This window comes from Cricetulus griseus, assembly GCF_003668045.3.
Source record: "Cricetulus griseus strain 17A/GY chromosome 1 unlocalized genomic scaffold, alternate assembly CriGri-PICRH-1.0 chr1_1, whole genome shotgun sequence".
Classification (NCBI taxonomy): Eukaryota; Metazoa; Chordata; class Mammalia; order Rodentia; family Cricetidae; genus Cricetulus; species Cricetulus griseus.
The window spans coordinates 100,124,958-100,141,385 of NW_023276807.1; the positions used below are offsets into that span (position 1 = coordinate 100,124,958).

General features: G+C 47.6%; 1 protein-coding gene across 5 annotated transcripts in view; it reads left to right on the forward strand.

The window, feature by feature from the left end:
- Positions 1 to 15,940, forward strand: part of Nf2 (neurofibromin 2) — an 88,164-nt gene extending 72,224 nt beyond the window's left edge. For 2 of the 5 annotated variants that reach the window (XM_027387340.2, XM_027387343.2), the window contains one exon: positions 13,580 to 15,940. In XM_027387340.2, the coding sequence (XP_027243141.1) occupies positions 13,580 to 13,630 (51 nt within the window). In that variant the 3' untranslated portion in view covers positions 13,631 to 15,940. Of the gene's footprint in view, positions 1 to 342; positions 348 to 1,534; positions 1,663 to 13,579 lie in introns of those variants that run through there. The other 3 variants (XM_027387342.2, XM_027387341.2, XM_027387344.2) reach the window with 3 other exon arrangements.
- Positions 15,941 to 16,428: the final 488 nt, after the last annotated feature.

Genomic DNA, 16,428 nt, shown 5'->3' on the forward strand with positions numbered 1-16,428 from the left:
TGGAGCTTGTGTTAAAAGCTCTGATGAGATGAGTCCCTGTTTGAGGATGGGTTTTGATCTATCACTGAGCACTAAAGTGATTCTGTCTTTAAAGCCAGTGGAACTTATGCCCAAGGAACTGCCTTAATTAATGAGAGAGCAGAATGAATTAAAGGCTGTTGAATGGAGTCCCCTCTCGTCTTTGTGTAAGACCATGTTATGAATGTCCAACATTTTCATACTTAAAAGGCAGAATATAGGAGAGCTGTAATGTTTAAGAAGATGAGACTTTATTTAGGAGGCTCAGAGTCTCATCTGCCTCTCCTGATATTTAGAGTGCTCATCACTTTAGAAGTTACTCAGTCCTCGTTATCAGGCTGAGAATGTACATATCTCTTATTTGGGCAAAGCAGGAAGTTTTTTCTGGAAAGTTAATGCTTTTAGCTGATTGTCCCTGTAAAACAGGGGTTATAAAGTGATTGGTGTGGTGACATACTCTTGTAACGCTAGCATTTAGGAGTGAATGGCAGGTGGATTGCAAGTTCAAGGCCATTCTGGGCTACAGAATAAGACCCTTTTCTCCTTTGAGTTTGAATGATAACTAATGTAGTTAAGTTTTACTCTTTATTTCAGTCAGCAGTCTCCAGTTTAAGGACTGTCTCTGTTTTCAGTGATTAAGTTGTCACTGGAAATCCAGAGAAACTCATATCTCCCTACATTTCACTGGTGTGTGGGTGTATACACACATACATACATACACATACACACATACACACACACACACACACACACACGGAGTCGGGAGCTCTACTTCTTAACATGTTACAGTGGACACCAAGTAGAGAACTACTCCCAATACCATAACCTACCAGGGGAGGCGTTGCCACACACCACACACTATTTCCCCCAGCGCCTGTTGTTTTCTGGGTTTCTCCTTTCAAACAAAATTATTAAACATCAAAGGTAGTTAAAACCAGGCATGGTAGCCCACAGAACTCAGGAGGAGGAGGCAGGAAGATTGAAGGTCATTTTTGGCTACATAGAAAATTCATGTTAAGCCTGAGCTATATAAGACCCTGCCTATTTCATAAAGGGAGGCCTCACCAGGCAGTGGTGGCACACACATTTAATCCCAGCACTTGGGAGGCAGAGGCAGTTGGATCTCTGTGAGTTCGAGGCCAGCCCGGTCTACAGAGCAAGTTCTAGGACAGCTAGGGCTACACAGAGAAACCCTGTCTCAAAAAACAAAAACAAAAAAATATATGGAGGCCTCTATCCTTAAGCCAAAACAGCCCTGAGGGAGCAACTTCAGACCCCTCATCCTGCCTCCTTGTCATCTGGATACCCTGAGCAGTAGCCTGTGCTGCTGCTCTGTGGTAACCTGGGCTCTCAGCCACAAAAGCCTGGAGTGCTGAAAACCAGAGGCCTGTGTTCAAGCCATGAAAGTATATGAAGTCACTTGTCTTGATTCTGAACATTTTGCAAATGGCACGTATGGCATTTTGATTTCACAGGGTATGTCTTTGTTTTTTTTCGTTTTATTTTGCTGGTTTAGCCTCAAGCCCAAGGCAGAAGACCTATCTGCATTTGAGTCCTCAAAGTAGGTTATTCCCAGGTATTCTGTCTGTGGTGATGGTCCTGCCGTCTGTTATACTAACCCATGCATGAGCTTGCCTGTCTCTGTCCTTGGGCCAGTAGATCCCTCCCGAGGGCAGGCAAAGCCTCGGGCCTGGCCACAGCATGCTTTAAGGGTGAGAGCAGGTGTCTACCATGGGGGACCCAGACCAGCCTCTAGGGTCCAGAAGGCTGCCTCATTCTGAAGAGCATGTCATGGGGCTGCAGGACTGGTTGCTTTGTCTATCCCGTGTCACTGTTGGGCTGCGGAAGGTCATGGCTTCCTGTCCAGTCAGATCTGTCTCCAAGTCCTTTGTCTTCTTGGTGGTGTACTCCTTTGACAGATAACTCTAGCATGGAAATGGGGTACATTCTGAATCTTTTAAGACTGGTGGCTCTGTATGAGATCACTCCTGCTCTGTGGTGTGCACTCTGCAGACTTATCACAGCTGATGGCTTTGGGTGTGGGTCACTCGTTCTCATTTTCCTCTCAAACTTCCCATTCTCTGGATGCCCCTTTTCTTCCCTAGGGCAGCAAACCCAGAGCACTGGTGTGTCTTTAAGCCAGTTGCAGTGAGCTGGCTGTCCCATGGGTGCTCTAAAGGCCACTTTGGTTTCCACCCCACCCCTCATCTTCCCACAGCATGGAGGGATCTGTGCATGGACAATCTCATCTGCAACAGTCCTATTGCAAATACCCCGGAGATGAGCAAACAGCATTTGTGTTGAGTCAGTTAATTAAAGCATTGCAGATTATTCTTTCAACATGCCTAGGCAGTAGAAGGAATTTATTTTGCCCAGTATTAAAATGTCACCCTACCTCTGTTATCACCTAATTCCCAGTCATCCCAATGCCACTGTGCCTCTGACACTTTCTGACAGGATTATAGGCTATGACCCTTAGCATCCTCACTTAGTTAAGTCAATGAAACTCTGAACTTTCTACCTAGGAGATTCCTATTTGCTCATTGTCCCAGCAAAGAAGGTTAACTATTAAGTCCCAGGCAAATCTTTCATTAGGTGAATAAGAGCTTTCAGAGGTCCCAAGAATCCATGCATGAACACTAATCTGAGAGTCATTTGAGCCTGACAGTGAATGGACTCCTATTTTTCAGCTTCATGTTCACTTTGGTGTTGTTACCCTAACACCATGCAGGGTGTGCTTTAAGCAGACCATCAGAACAGGCGAGCAGGTGGATCTCTGCCCAAGTGGATCTGTGATAGTTCACGAACTCTGGTTAACACAGAGCAAGCAGAAAATCCTGATTTTTTTTTTTTTTTTTACCCTGTGCATCAGATGTTCCCTGCATAAAATTAAGCAGCTTCATGTGAATGTGGGGTCATCCTTTTTGTGTGTGATACAGAATATTTGCATTCTTCAGGGTCCTAATTTTGCTCATCAGTTCTCACTGAGTTGTTTTAAACAAAGGAAGTTTCCTTTTTAGTCAGCTTTGTATTATTTTTAAACATATACCCATAGCCCCATTTGGCCAGTGACTGAGTACACAGTAGTGGTTCTGTAAGTTTGTATTATCCAGTGGCATTGCAACCATTTTAGTCTGTGTAAAAAGCACCTTCTATGATTTTTCCCCTAGTGATAAGATCATCTAATGGCACATTTGTCACAGCATGACCCAGTCATCAAGCAATGAGTGGCTGCATATGGAAACGTTTGTTCATTCGTTCATTCATTCATTCATTCACTTACATGAATGTCTTAATGTGAAGTTATTTTCAAAACGGGTTGCTAGACTCTATCTAATTGAGAATTCTGATTAACCAGGGGCTACTAAAAATCAAGAACTTGGCTTTCAATATGATGTAAGTTCTTTCAGCAAGTCTAGACCGAATAATGGTTTTGTTGTCCAGGAAGTTGGAGGAATGTTTCATTCACTAGTCCCTATGGCTAGTAACCAGGGGTCATGATTAACGGGCGCCAGCCTGTGTAGAGGTGGCTCACAAATCATTCCCACCATCTGAACCAATGCTAGCCTAGCAGAAAAGTGAGCCTTCTGGCTTTGGAAGTGTGAGTACCTACGTATCAAGGGAAGAGCTCTGTTTTGACACTGGGGATGAGAGACTGTCTTAGTCAGGGTTTTTGTTGCTGTGAAGAGATGTCATAACCATGGCAGCTCTTAGAAAGCATTTAATTGGAGCTGGCTTTTACCTTCAGAGGTGTAATTTAGCCCATTATCATCATGGCAGAAGCATGGCAGCATACAGGCAGATATGGTGCTGAAGAGTAGCTGAGAGTTCTACATCCCAGCAGGTAGTAGGAAGAGAGAGAGACTGGGCCTGGCTTGAGCATTTGAAACCCCAAAGCCCAACCTTAGAAACACACTTCCTTCAACAAGGCTGCACTTCTTCCAACAAGGCCAGACCTCCTAATCCCTGTCAAGTAGTGCCACTTTCTAATGACCAGATATCCAAATATATGAGCCTATGGAAGCTATTCCTATTCAAACCACCACAGAAATGTAAAGGCTGATGGTGACTTGGAGAGTTTTCAGTCTCCTGAGAACCTATTACCTTGTGTCCAAACTTGGCAACTTTGACTTTTGTTCTGTTTTCGTGAGTTTTGGTCATAGGTTTCTTCAAGAATAGATGTCTCGCTGCAATCCAGGGGTGATGGTCTTGCTTTCACTATTTTGCCTCACCAAGAAGCTAGCTCAAGGGTTTGGATTCTCAGTATATAGAGTGAGGGCATGATTGCTCCAAGGTATGGCTGAGGAAGTTTTTATTGGAGACATGAGGGTGAGTGCAGCCAGGGCATCTGGAAGAGTCCAGAGCAGGGAGAGAAAATAGGACACTGAACATGGCCAGCAGACTAGACTGGGCCCTGAGAGGAGGTTAGGGGAGAGCAAGAGAGGAAGGAAGAGAGAGAAGTAGGCAAAGGAGATCAAGAGGGACCAAGAAAGCACGTGGCTGAAATGGCCAGAAGCTGGAGGGAAGGGAAGCCCATGAGCTGGGAATGTTTAGGACAGGGAGATGGGTGGAAGAACCACCGGTCCTGAGTGTTCCTGTAGGGTAGCTTGTGCTGTGGTGTGCTAATAGACACCACAGTTAGCCATTTGCTTTGAGTTTCTTTTGGACCTGACACTTAGTAGAATGTCAAGAAGTGGGGTTCTTGTCCTTTCTCAATAACTTTTGCATTCCTTTTTAAAATTTTTATGTGTACAAATATACTGTCTGCATGTATGTCTTTATAGTATTTTTGTGCCTGGTGTCCAAAGAGTCCAGAAGAAGGCTTCAGATCCTCTGGAACTGGAGTTACACGGATGGTTGTGAGTCACCATGTGGGTGCCAGGGATTGAATCCTGGTCCTTTAGAAGAGCAGTCAGTACTCTTAATCACTGAAACATCTCTCCAGCCCCAGTTTTTGCTTTTTTAAGAGATAGAATCCTTATTGTAAAAGATAAATGAAGCCTGGCAATGGTTCACACCTATAAACCAGCTTCTTAGAAGACTGAAGCAGGAGAATCACAAGTTCAAGGACAGCTTGAGTAACAAAGCAAAATATTGTCTCAAAGAAAAGGGACAATGAAAGAATACTTGCTAGCATGCATGAGGCCCTGTATTAGATCCCAATAGCAACAGAGATCATAAAAATAATCTGCCAAGTATAGTGTCACACACCTTTCATCCTAGGCAGGCAGATCTCTGTGACTTTAAGGCCAGCTGATCTACCTACCAAGTTTCAGGCTAGGCAGGACTACACAGTGAGACCCTGCTTCAAATCATTACCATTATATCATCACCACCACCACCATCATCATCATCCTCCTTCCCCCAACCCCCAGGATTGTTTTAAGGTTAAATGAGAGAAGTCACATGAGGCACTTAGTGCACAGTGAGGGTTTAACTGTATGAAAATGAACATCTGCTTGTGGACCAGTGATGGGGAGGAAGGAGGAATTATGAGTTGCACTACCACATTGAAGTCTACACTGGCAGTGAGCACTAGATGTGTTAACTGACATGTGATGGATGTGAAAAACTTCTAGAGCCAGAACTGGCTTTTCTGACTCCTCTTCCAGTTTGCTTTGGGCCTACAAGGTTACGATTTTTTTTCTCCTCCTGCTAATCTTATGTTCCACTTTTCCCGATTGGTGATCAGTGCAACTGGTGTGGCATTGGCATCTGAGTCAGCAAGCTGCCCTGGGGAACCAGGGTTTATTTTACTCTCAGAGGGAGAGAGAGACACGTGTTCCTGGCATATGGGCCCTGAGTTTCAGAGTGAACCCAGCAATCCAGATGAGTGGGCACACAGGCCACCTTAGGACCAAGGGTTTGGGCTTCAGAGCCAGAGTGCTGCTGACAGTGGTAGCCAGGTGTGAGTTAGCTCAGTCACCATACTCTGGAGGTGAAAACATCATGGAGCAGGTACCCTTGCCATCCTGTCAGTCTCAAGATTCTTACTTCAGTCTCCTGATCTGGAGTTGATCAAAGAGCCAGCAAACAAGTCATCATTCTCATGCCCATAACCTCCAACAGAGCAGAGGGTTTCTAAGGAATTATGGGGGTCATGGAGCTGAAAAGGCTTACTTCATTTGTAGATGGCTTAGACTGCATGTCCCACTGTGGAGGAGCAGGAAAAGCAGAGCTTTGACATTTATGGGAAGCCCAGCTGCCTCTCCTGGATCAGGAAGACAGAAAAGTCCAACGTCAATGTCATCTTCAATTTCTGCAGAGTCTCCTTGGAGATGCAGGGCTTTCGAAATGAAGTAGAACACTTCAGGCACCTGGAGAAGTGATAAATCACAGGGAAAATTGAATGTGTGTGAAAGGCATCTTCCACAATTAAAACAAGCAACCAGGCCTCCTTGGTTACCTCTGGTATACATGGCTAACCTCAAAGACTGCTGCTGAGAAGTTCATGTCTAGGCTTCACTGTAAACCTGTAGGCTGAGTGCCCTGATTGCTTTAGAAATGAGCATTGTCTGGTAGAAGACCCTCGGTCCTGACGTAAAAGCCTGCATACTGGCTCCTCGGGCTCCAGAATCTTCCATTCAGGGAAGAGGGGAGAGAGAAGTGAGGAGGGAGCAGCAGCAAGGCTAGATGTGAGCACAGAAGACCCAGAAAAAACTGCGTCGCCCCAGGACCCTTTCTCAGTGCCCAGGCTCTGTGGAAGTACACATATGACCTTAAGAGCTGGTCTTGTTTTGTTTTTGTCATTTGAGACAGGGTCTTCTACATAGCCTGGCTGTCCAGGACCTCACTCTATAGACCAGGCTGGCTTCAAACTAAGAGAGATCCACCTGCCTCTGCTTCCTGAGTTCTGGGATTAAAATCATGTGACACCAATCTTGGCTTGAGGGCTGGTCTTAAAAGAGCTCTTCTGGGACCGCAGAGGTGGTTCAGCATTTAAGAGCACTGACTGCTGTTACAGAGGACCCAGGTTGCTTCCCAGCCCCCCCCCCCCCCCCCCCGGCTCACAACCATCTGTAACTCCAGCTCAAGGATCAGACATCCTCTTCTAACCTCCTTGTGCAGCAGGCACAGATACATATACAGGATAAACACTCATACATATAAGATTTAAAAACAAAAACAAAAAAAACCCTGGGTGGTGATGGCGCACACCTTTAAATCCGGCACTTGTGAGGCAGAGGGAGGTGGATCTCTGAGTTCAAGACCAGCCTGGTCTACAAGAGCTAGTTCCAGGACAGCCTCCAAAGCCACAGAGAAACCCTGTCTCAACCCCCCCCCACTCCCCCCACTTCCCACAAAAACAAAACAGGGTGTACTTCTTGGTTGTCATCCTGTGGGCTCACTCCTGAAAGCTATTCCTAACACAGTTTCCAAGAGTCCTGTGGCTGCTGAGGGCTGTGGTTTTCTTGCTTGTTGCAGGTAGGTCAAGATAGAAGAGTCAGCCAGTCTCTATCTATGGCTACAGCCTGATCCTGGTTGGGAAGCTTTACACTGTAAAGGAGTTTGCTTTGGGAAGTGTTGAGCCTACAATCCCTGCCTTGTGGCCTAGAATGTTTTATGACATTTGAAAGTGCCTGTGGCCATTATTGGGCCTTATTTGATGCAGTAAAACATTCCATTTGGCCCCTTGGCTCTGAAGATATGTTTCGTTTCAGCACAGCGCTCCCAGGGCACCTGATTTGTTGCCACAACAGTGGGAAGGAAAAGCAGAGATGCAAACTCATTCTGCAGGCTCCGGGTTCTGTTCTTATGAGCCTTGCCATGATTTCTCTTTGGAGATCTGGACCTCTTTCCTAAGGCTTTTGCCCAGAGTACTTGGTAGAGATCATTTAGCCTCTACCTGCCCAGTGAGGTGAATCAGGCTGATGAGTTCGTTTGTTAGGTGGATGAACAGAGTAGCATCACAGGCAGCAGAGAGACAGGTAGGCAGGCAGGCATTCCCAGGCATGTTGTTGCTGCTTTATGTCCCTGTGGGTTAGTACAGATCGGTTTCCCCTGGGGTTTCCTGGCAGATTCTCTGTAAAGGAAGTGGATTTGTTCATTGGGATGGCTATGGCCTCTCATTCCACCTCTGTTTAGGGAGAAGCATGTGGAAGCTGTCTCCATGCACACATCATGAAGAAGGCAAGCAAGACTGCAGAAGAGTTGAGTGTGCATGGTTTTTAGTAGTGCCCTCTCCCTTTGTCAGCACTCCCCACCTTGTCTCCAGTTTAGAAAGGGGAATGTTCATCTTACCCAAATGAAGATGGTGTTGAATCTGCTGGTGCTGGCTTTGACTGTCACCTTTCTGCTCGAGTCTGCTTGTTCCCTGTGCATCCTCATGCCAGAGAATCTGCATGTCCTTTTCTGTCTCTGCCCTCCCCCGCTCCTTCATTTTCAATATGTAGTGGCAGAGAGGAAGTATAACATGATTTTAGGGCTTGCATTTCAATTCCACTGCCTTTTTATGGGATGAGCTGAGTCTCAGCACTGGGAGTTATTAGGTTAGTATCTAAAATGGGGTCGGTACTGTAGGCCTTATTATTTAAAATGAATTAGACAGCCCCTCCCACTTTCCTCTTCTCCCTGGGGATAAGTGGATTGAGGCAAGGCCCCCAGAGACTAGTTTAAGGAATCCTGGTGCCCTGATTAGTTTTGTTCTTTCCGCTTAATTGTAGAGCCTCCTTTCTCCCCACTGATAACCAAAGTGCCTCTGTCCTGGCTGCCTCGCTACTCCCTTTTGCATTAGGACAAGATTGTCACAATGCAGCCTTGTGAATCAATTTTCTTTCTGTGCTGATGAAAGTGTAATTCATTCTTAATCAAGCAGCCTTGCTGCTGCAGGCTTCATGCTGGAATACATTTAGTTACCCGCCTGCCACTCTGGAAAATGGTCCCCAAAAGGACTTTTAGAGGAGAGGTGGGTGGAGTTGGCAGTCTGCTTTCTCACAGTGGGTTTCCAGCAGGGGGCACTCTTGGAGCCAATGTTGGAAGAAACTTAGTAGTTAAGACTCCTCCCTTCTAGACCATCAGCAGGGCAACTGTGGTTACAGGTACCTTCCAGGTTTGTTGTCTGCCAGCCCTAGAGCTGTTTCTCAGGAGCATCTTGATGGAGGTCTTGTCATACAGTAAACAAGAGACAGCTTGTTTTTCTTTTTGTTGTTGTTGTTGTTGTTGTTGTTGTTTGAGACAGGGTCTCTGTATATAACCTTGGCTGTTCTGGAACTCACTATGTAATCCAGGGTGGCCTCAAACTCAGATGTTCTCCTTCCTCGGCCTCTTTAGTGCTGACATTTAAAGGTTAACACCAGTATATCCAGCCAATTTTATTCTTTTCCTCTTTCTTTTCTTCTTCTTCTTCTTTTTTTTTTTTTTTGTTGTTGTTATTGTTGTGTTGTTTTTTAGGACAGGATCTATGTTGTCCAGGCTACCCTTGAACTTACTATTTAGAATGTTTCTGTCTCAGCCTCCTGAATCCTGGGATTACAGGCATGTGCCAGTGTGTCTCTGTCTTTTGTTCGTTTGGGTTGGGTTTGGTATTTGAAATAGGGTCTTGCTGTGTAGCTCTGGCCGATCTGGCCTCAAGCTTGTTGTAATATTCCTCCTACCTCTGCCTCTCAAGTGCTGGGATTATAGGTGTGTTCACCATGCTTGGCACTCCTGTCTGTTTAAAGAGGCAGATGTATCTACCAAATCCAGACTTGTTTAGAGTTGATGAATTGCCAGTTTTTGTCACATAATAACACAAAGTGACCTTGCTTTGCTAAGTGACTCCCTTTCCACAGGCTGGTAAGTGGTGGGTAGGAGAAAGGGTGCTTCTTCCAGTGCCTGTCTGTGTGTGCTGAAGTGGGAAGGAAGATCAGGGGCCCTTACGATAGAAACAAAGCCACACAGCTCTGCCACAGAGAAAGAAAAGGAAGTTGGTCTCTTCAGATTGAGATTGGATTAGTGACAGGCTAACGGCTGGTTCGGTCAGGAGAGAACTTAATTCCTCCTGTATTATTCACAGGGCTGATTCCAATCAGATGTGGAGACAGCTAAAGAGAGCAGCAGGTCAGCCTAGTGCCTGGAGAAGAGGCTGCATGTTCTTTAGTCATCTTCAGGGAACTCGTGGTTCCCAGCCATCCAGAGGAGCAAGGTCTGATGTCCAGATGACTGTGGTTGACCTTGTCTGGATCCAGTGTGAGTTTTGAAGGACTGTGCATAGTAGGATGGTCACTGGTCAGCATGAGCTCAGCTAGCTTGTTCAGAAAGCAGTTCCCAGCATGGAGCACTGGACCTGGTAGCATATCCACTGCCTGATGAAATAGAGAATTCTCCTTGCCCAGACAGTCTCCCGGGTATCTTAGTGGTATGAGCAGAGTCTGTACCCCACATTCAAGGGGCTGCCTCCACAGCCGAAGGATACATATTGAACACTGTAGCTGGGATTCTGCACCCTACCTCCACAGCCAAAGAGTGCATATGAACATTGTGGCTGGGACTTGGGTGAGTTCAACTCTCAACTCAGTGTGGCATAATATGAGGCTCCTGTGAAAGGAAATGAGGCTGGAATCTTTTGTTTGTTTTATTTTTTGTTTTTTTGTTTTGTTTTTTAAGACAGGGTTTCTCTTTGTAGCCGTGGCTGTCCTGGAACTGTCTCTCTGTAGACGAGGCTGGCCTCGAAATCAGAGGCCACTGCCTCTGCGTCACCATGCCCTGCTAAGGCTGGAATCTTAGTAGGGTGATCTCTGTGGCACTCTCTGGCTCTTAAAGCAGAGATGTTACTCTGCTGTGCATAGAGATCCAATCCTATCACTGAGCAACAAGATGGCCCAAGGTTGTCATGGACTCATGGACTTTTGGATGTGAGAGTCTCACAAGAAACCCAGGAAAATAGTTGGCTGGTTTTATGAAGGACTTAAACAATGTCACTTCCTCTGAGCCTGAGCTTTTCCTTTCGTGAACACCTCCTGCTTGTAGTATATAACCAGCTTTCTAGGATGACCCCTGCCTGTGTCACAGAGAGCCTAACCAGGAGCACAGTCCATAGAAACAAGTGGCAGTGCCCCAAAACCAGGGTTTCTTGGCCTCCTTCATGGATACCTTGAGTGCATACTAAAGAGAGGAGCTCAAGGCTTCTCCCGAAATACCCTTGAATCACCGCTTCCCTCCTGATGAGCTCTGCCCTCCGGTCCTGCCAGGAGCGGGGCATTTGATGTCTTAAGATAAAGGATACTTCTGAGGGAGAAGCAGTCAGAGGTGGCCACTGGAAGCATTCCAGAAGTGGGAAGTGAGCACACACTATAAATTCCTCAGACTTTGGGTTTCCTGATGGAATTAGAAGTGCCAGGAACTGTATGGTAAGGGTAGAAGGTGGGGAAGTAGCAGTCAGGCCTCCCTCTGATCTGGGCGGTGACCACAGGAGGCTCTCAGCTACCCTGTAAGGTCACTCATCTGCATGACACTGAAGTGTTGGTTGTGTTCCTCTGTACTCAGAACAGACCCTCTGGTGAGAGAAGAGGTCATCTACCCTGCAGTGAGGCAGCGGTGAGATTCTGGGAGGAGCAGCTTCCCAAAAAGAGAGCTTTGCATCCTAACAAGTACATGCTTGAGTACCTGGAATCGGATGCTGCCAAAACCCTCCCCAAGCACCTTGAGGGGACAGCCAGCATGCTTGGGTAGTGGATCCAGGAATTCTTGGAGCCAACATTGTGGAAACAGTCTAGAGGCTTTCAGAGGCCCCCCACAGCCTGGGCGTCATGCCTGGGGAAGTATCCAGGCCTCTCAGGGCAGTGTCTGTCCTGGCTCAGAGGCTGGCACAGTTCATGGCCCTTCTTCTGCCTGCATCTTATCTAACCAGGGCTCTGCTCTGATTTGCTTCCCCTAGAAAGGGTTTGATGCTACAGTTAGGAAAGGCAGCTGATGAGTTCTCAGTGTGAACCAGGTGGATGCTAAGTGTTGCCTCTGCCACCCAGAGAAGGGGCTGCATTGCCCTGTGTCACCATAGGGAACTGATACCAATAGGTTTGTGACCTGGTCACTGCATGGACAGATTCTTGGGTATTACTGTGCTTAGATTTCACTGGAAGTGGCTGTGGGTATATCCTATCCCTGCCTGCAGGCTCCTTATTCCCAGAAATTTCCTGAGGTTGTTCCGGAAGTGTGGGGACACCTTTTGATATAAGCCCTCCCCATAGAGGACTTTTGTCCTAGATCTCTGGCACCATCTTCTCCTTTACCTCCCTGGTCCCCTCTCTGCTGGCACTATGGGAAAACCTAGCCAAATGCAGTTCCCGTTTGGAGGGTGTTTGCCTCAGCAAAGAAAAGCCCTCTGCATTCCTGGCAGAACTGGGCTTCCATAGAGCTTCTGGAATTGGTTCCGCTGAAGAAAACAGCTCAGATGCCTCCTTGCATCCAGCTTGTTAGTCGGGAACTTCAAGGCCAAAAGATTTGGCAGGATTTAAAGAGTCGGCTCTCAAGCTGTCTCATTTTGCGCACACTAATGCTGCCTGTCTTTTGATGGTGAGGTGGGTTCACAGTCTCCCTCTCCTGCCCTTTGTAGAGCTTTGGTGAGTACAGCGGATTCTTCAGGCTGAAACTACCCAGGGCTCAGGGAAAGACCCCACCAGCTAACCTGCCCTATGGCTTACCTCCAGAGGCATGAGGTTCGGAGATGGCAAGGGTGTTTACTGAGGCCACACAGTGAGCTGGAATGGAAACAGTCAGCCTCCTGTCTCCCCTTTATATACAATTGTGGCCCATATCCCATTCCATCCACTCAGTCTGTTCTCCTGCTCGGAGCCAGGCTCTAAGGTAAATGTTTGGGGGATGGAGACGGACAGTGCCGTTGCTGGCACACTTCTGGGGAGCTCTGGGGCTGCATCAAGAACATAATCTTGCCCCTCAGGCCTCCATTTCAGGAATAGCAAGAAATAGGTGCCTATGCCAGATGCTTCTGTCTGGGGAGAGGCTGGGAGGCAGCCCCAGAGTCAGGGACTTGGGAAGGTGTGTCTGCCTCTGCTCCCCTTCTCCATTTTCCTGGCTAGTACACTTCTTAGGAGGTAGGGTGACCTGTCAGGCACTGCCCAGTGCACCTGTCCTGTAGAGAAGGAGACTCTGTTGCCTCTTGGCTTCCAGACCATGGGTGAGTCTGCTTGGAAGTCACCCTAAACTAGGACCACAGTTCCTCCTTGCCTGAAGCCATGTGCCTTGCCCTAGGTGTAAGAACTGAAAGGTTTGTGGTACCAACCTGGGCCTCAGCCCAGAGAAGCTGGTGCACTACACAGCACAGGACAAGAGTTGGAGTTCAGAGCCAAAGAAACACAAGAATCATAAACTAGACTCTCTCCTCTGGGAAAAGCTCATGTGATAGACATGTACCCTCTGTGATGCATCTGCCCACCAGCCATCCTTTCTGGCATGTCACTTATCATTTTACATTTGAATCCTGGGGTCAGTTGACCACTGGTATCTTGAGCACCCATTTGGGCAACCTTCCCTGTCCCTCTACTACCTTTGAGGTCCTTCCCTGCCGCAAGATGGGCTGTGCTGTGATTCCCAGAGCCCCTTTCAGCTTCTCTCTTCTTTCTTACAGCTCACTCTGCAGAGCGCCAAGTCCCGAGTGGCCTTCTTTGAAGAACTCTAGCAGTGATCCAGCCACCTCAGGATCTGCCACTTCTGCTGCTCCTGACAGCGACAGGATGGGCCTGGCCCCTTGGGAGCCATCAATAGGGAGCTGGCTTGTTTGGGAACTCCGAATAGGGGGCCCAATCCCCTTTGTGTGCAGTTGGTTTTGAACTCTGGCCCTGTAGAGAGCTCTCAAGGTGTTCTAGTTCTCTTGGCCTGCATCTTTTTTTTTCTTTGTGCCTCCCCCCCTTTGAGAAGTATTTGTTGTTGTGCATGGATGCCATCCTTCCTACATTCTAGGCACTGTGGTGCAAGTGTCCCAGTGCCTGCTGCTCACTCCAGAACCTGGTTTGGGAAGTGGCTTTAGGAGTCCAGTGTGGAGGCTGCCTAAAATCTATCATGCTGGTGCTACCTGCTCCCCCACTGGGGTTCTGAGATGTGCCTCTCCTCCACAATGAGGACCTGACATGGTGCAGAAGCATGGCCAGGCTGGCTAGAGCCAGCAATGATGGTTCGTTAGCCAGGCTCCCGAGACAGTGTTGTAGCTGTCTGATGGTGGGAAGCAGGCTGGTGGCTAGCTGAAGGGCTGGGAGGCGAGTGGAGCCCATGCGGGCTCTGACAGGACAGTGTGTACATGACACCCTCAGGCTCACTCACCTGCCTGTGGTGTGCCAGGGGTTTCTTGGTCACATTCCCGTTAGGGCCTCCATTATCCCATTCAGCACATGGAACTCCAGCCCTGCTGCTTGTCCCATCATATTCTTCGCAACTCTAATACCTAGTCCTCATTGCCCTGGTCTTCTCCGAGAGCCCTTCTTTCACAGTTGAGTGGTCTCACAGGTCAACCCTATGGGTTGCCTCCATGCTGGGCAGCAGATGCGTATCATGTAGCTCACACACTCCATGATTGGCTCTACCTTCTTTGTAATGGGTGTCCTCCTGTGGCCAGATAAGCCCTTCAGGTCCTGATAGAGCAGGTCATGTGTCTCAGTCCATGAAGAGATGTATATTAACTGAAGACAGCTGAGTTGAGGGTCTGGGAGCAAAGGAATGCTCCACAGTACAGTTTGGTTTTGAGAAACTGAGGCACTCTACCTTGTTCCCACTGACTGGCTGCACTTTTGGCCACCTGGTCATAGTAGCCACCCCTGAGTGTCACCCCAGCTCCTTGGCCACCTAGGTTAGGATTCTAGTCTGGAACCTAAGGCAAAGGACCCCGGACTTGACACTGTCATTTGCCAAGTCTGCTCTGGCTCTGATGTCGAGCTGTCTTCTCCGGCCTGAAATCCATCCCTGACTTCCTTCCAGGATTGACTTTCTTCCTCTCTGTAAATTGAATCTTTGACAATGGCTGTGGACACAGGACCATGATGCTGGTTTATAAAAATTATGCCAGGCCTTGTTTTTGTTTTTTTTAACTTAACTACTGTTTGTGTCTCAAATTTTGGGAATGCCAAGCTACATAACCACATGGGAACCCTGGTATTTGAGCAGTGGTAGGTGTAACTATTGCCTCATAGGTGGGACCCGAAACCCACTCAGTCAGGAGTACCTCAGCTTCCCTGGAGAGAGAAGCAGGGGTCCTCAGAGTGTCTCCAGCCCCAGTAGGAGGAGGACTGAAAGCAGTGCCCATTTTGAGTCTGTGGCTGAGTCCTTTCTGGTAGGCAATTACAAAGTCGAAGAGGAAGGTCTCTGCAATCCGAGGAAGTGGGCTCCAGCCCTGGCTGTTTTAATTTCTAGCTGCAATGGCTCTCGTGCAGAGGTACCGTGATTCCGAAACATTCACTTCTCAGTGCAGGACACTGAGGCTTTGCTGTTGGCCTGTGGCCACTCTATATCCTGACTAAGGTCGTACCTCAGTCACAACAGCACTCTGACCCGAGGTCACTGCTCAGCTATTCATGTACTAGCCAGGCCTTGCTGGACAACACCCATGGATGTACATAAAACACTACTTGAGTTACTGTTTTGTCTTGTAGACCGGTTTCTCTTGCTCCCTCACTTTCAGAAAAGTCCAGAGGCTGACAACCAACAGCAGTGACTAACTGTCCTTGCCAACAGGGCCAGAGGCTCAAAACACCTAGTGCAAGCATCCTTCGTGGGGGTCGTGGGGGTAGGGTGTGGACATCCAGCCTCTTCAGGTGCCTTGAGGCCAAGCCAGCGCAGCACCCATGGGCTTCCATTCCTCTGGGTTTTTTTGTTTTTTTGTTTTTTATTATTGAACCGCTCACTCCTGTTGGGCCCAGAACATAAAGCTGTTTTCTATTTGGGGTGGGGTGATTGTAATTTAAGTGATTGTTTAAATAAAAATCCTAAGTGCAAGACTCTGTCACTGGTGTCTTGTTTTTAGCTTTATTTTTGTTTTATGTATACTTTGCCTGCATGTATATATGTGCACCACATGTATGTCGTGTCTGTTATTTACTGAGGTCAAAGACTTCAGAGCCCCTGGGACTGGAATTATGGATGGTTGGTTGTGTGTCACCTTATGGTTGCTGGGTCCTCTGGAACAAATATTCTTCAGAGCCACATACGTGCAGGCAGGGCACTCATACACAAATAAAATATTCCTTGGCACACACCTGGATAGCCCTCAGGAGGCTGAGGCAGGAGGATTTTGAGTTTGAGGCCAGCCTGTCTCCAAAAGAAAGTAAGTCATACTCCCCTGTAATGCTATCATTAGCATCAGCTCACATCCAGTGTTTCCATAGGCTGCGTAACCTAGAGACTGACAGTCTGTGAGTGCGCTATGACATGTGTGAGACAATGAAATCACCTAACACTGCATTTCAGAGTCTGTCTCCATCACTGAGTGAC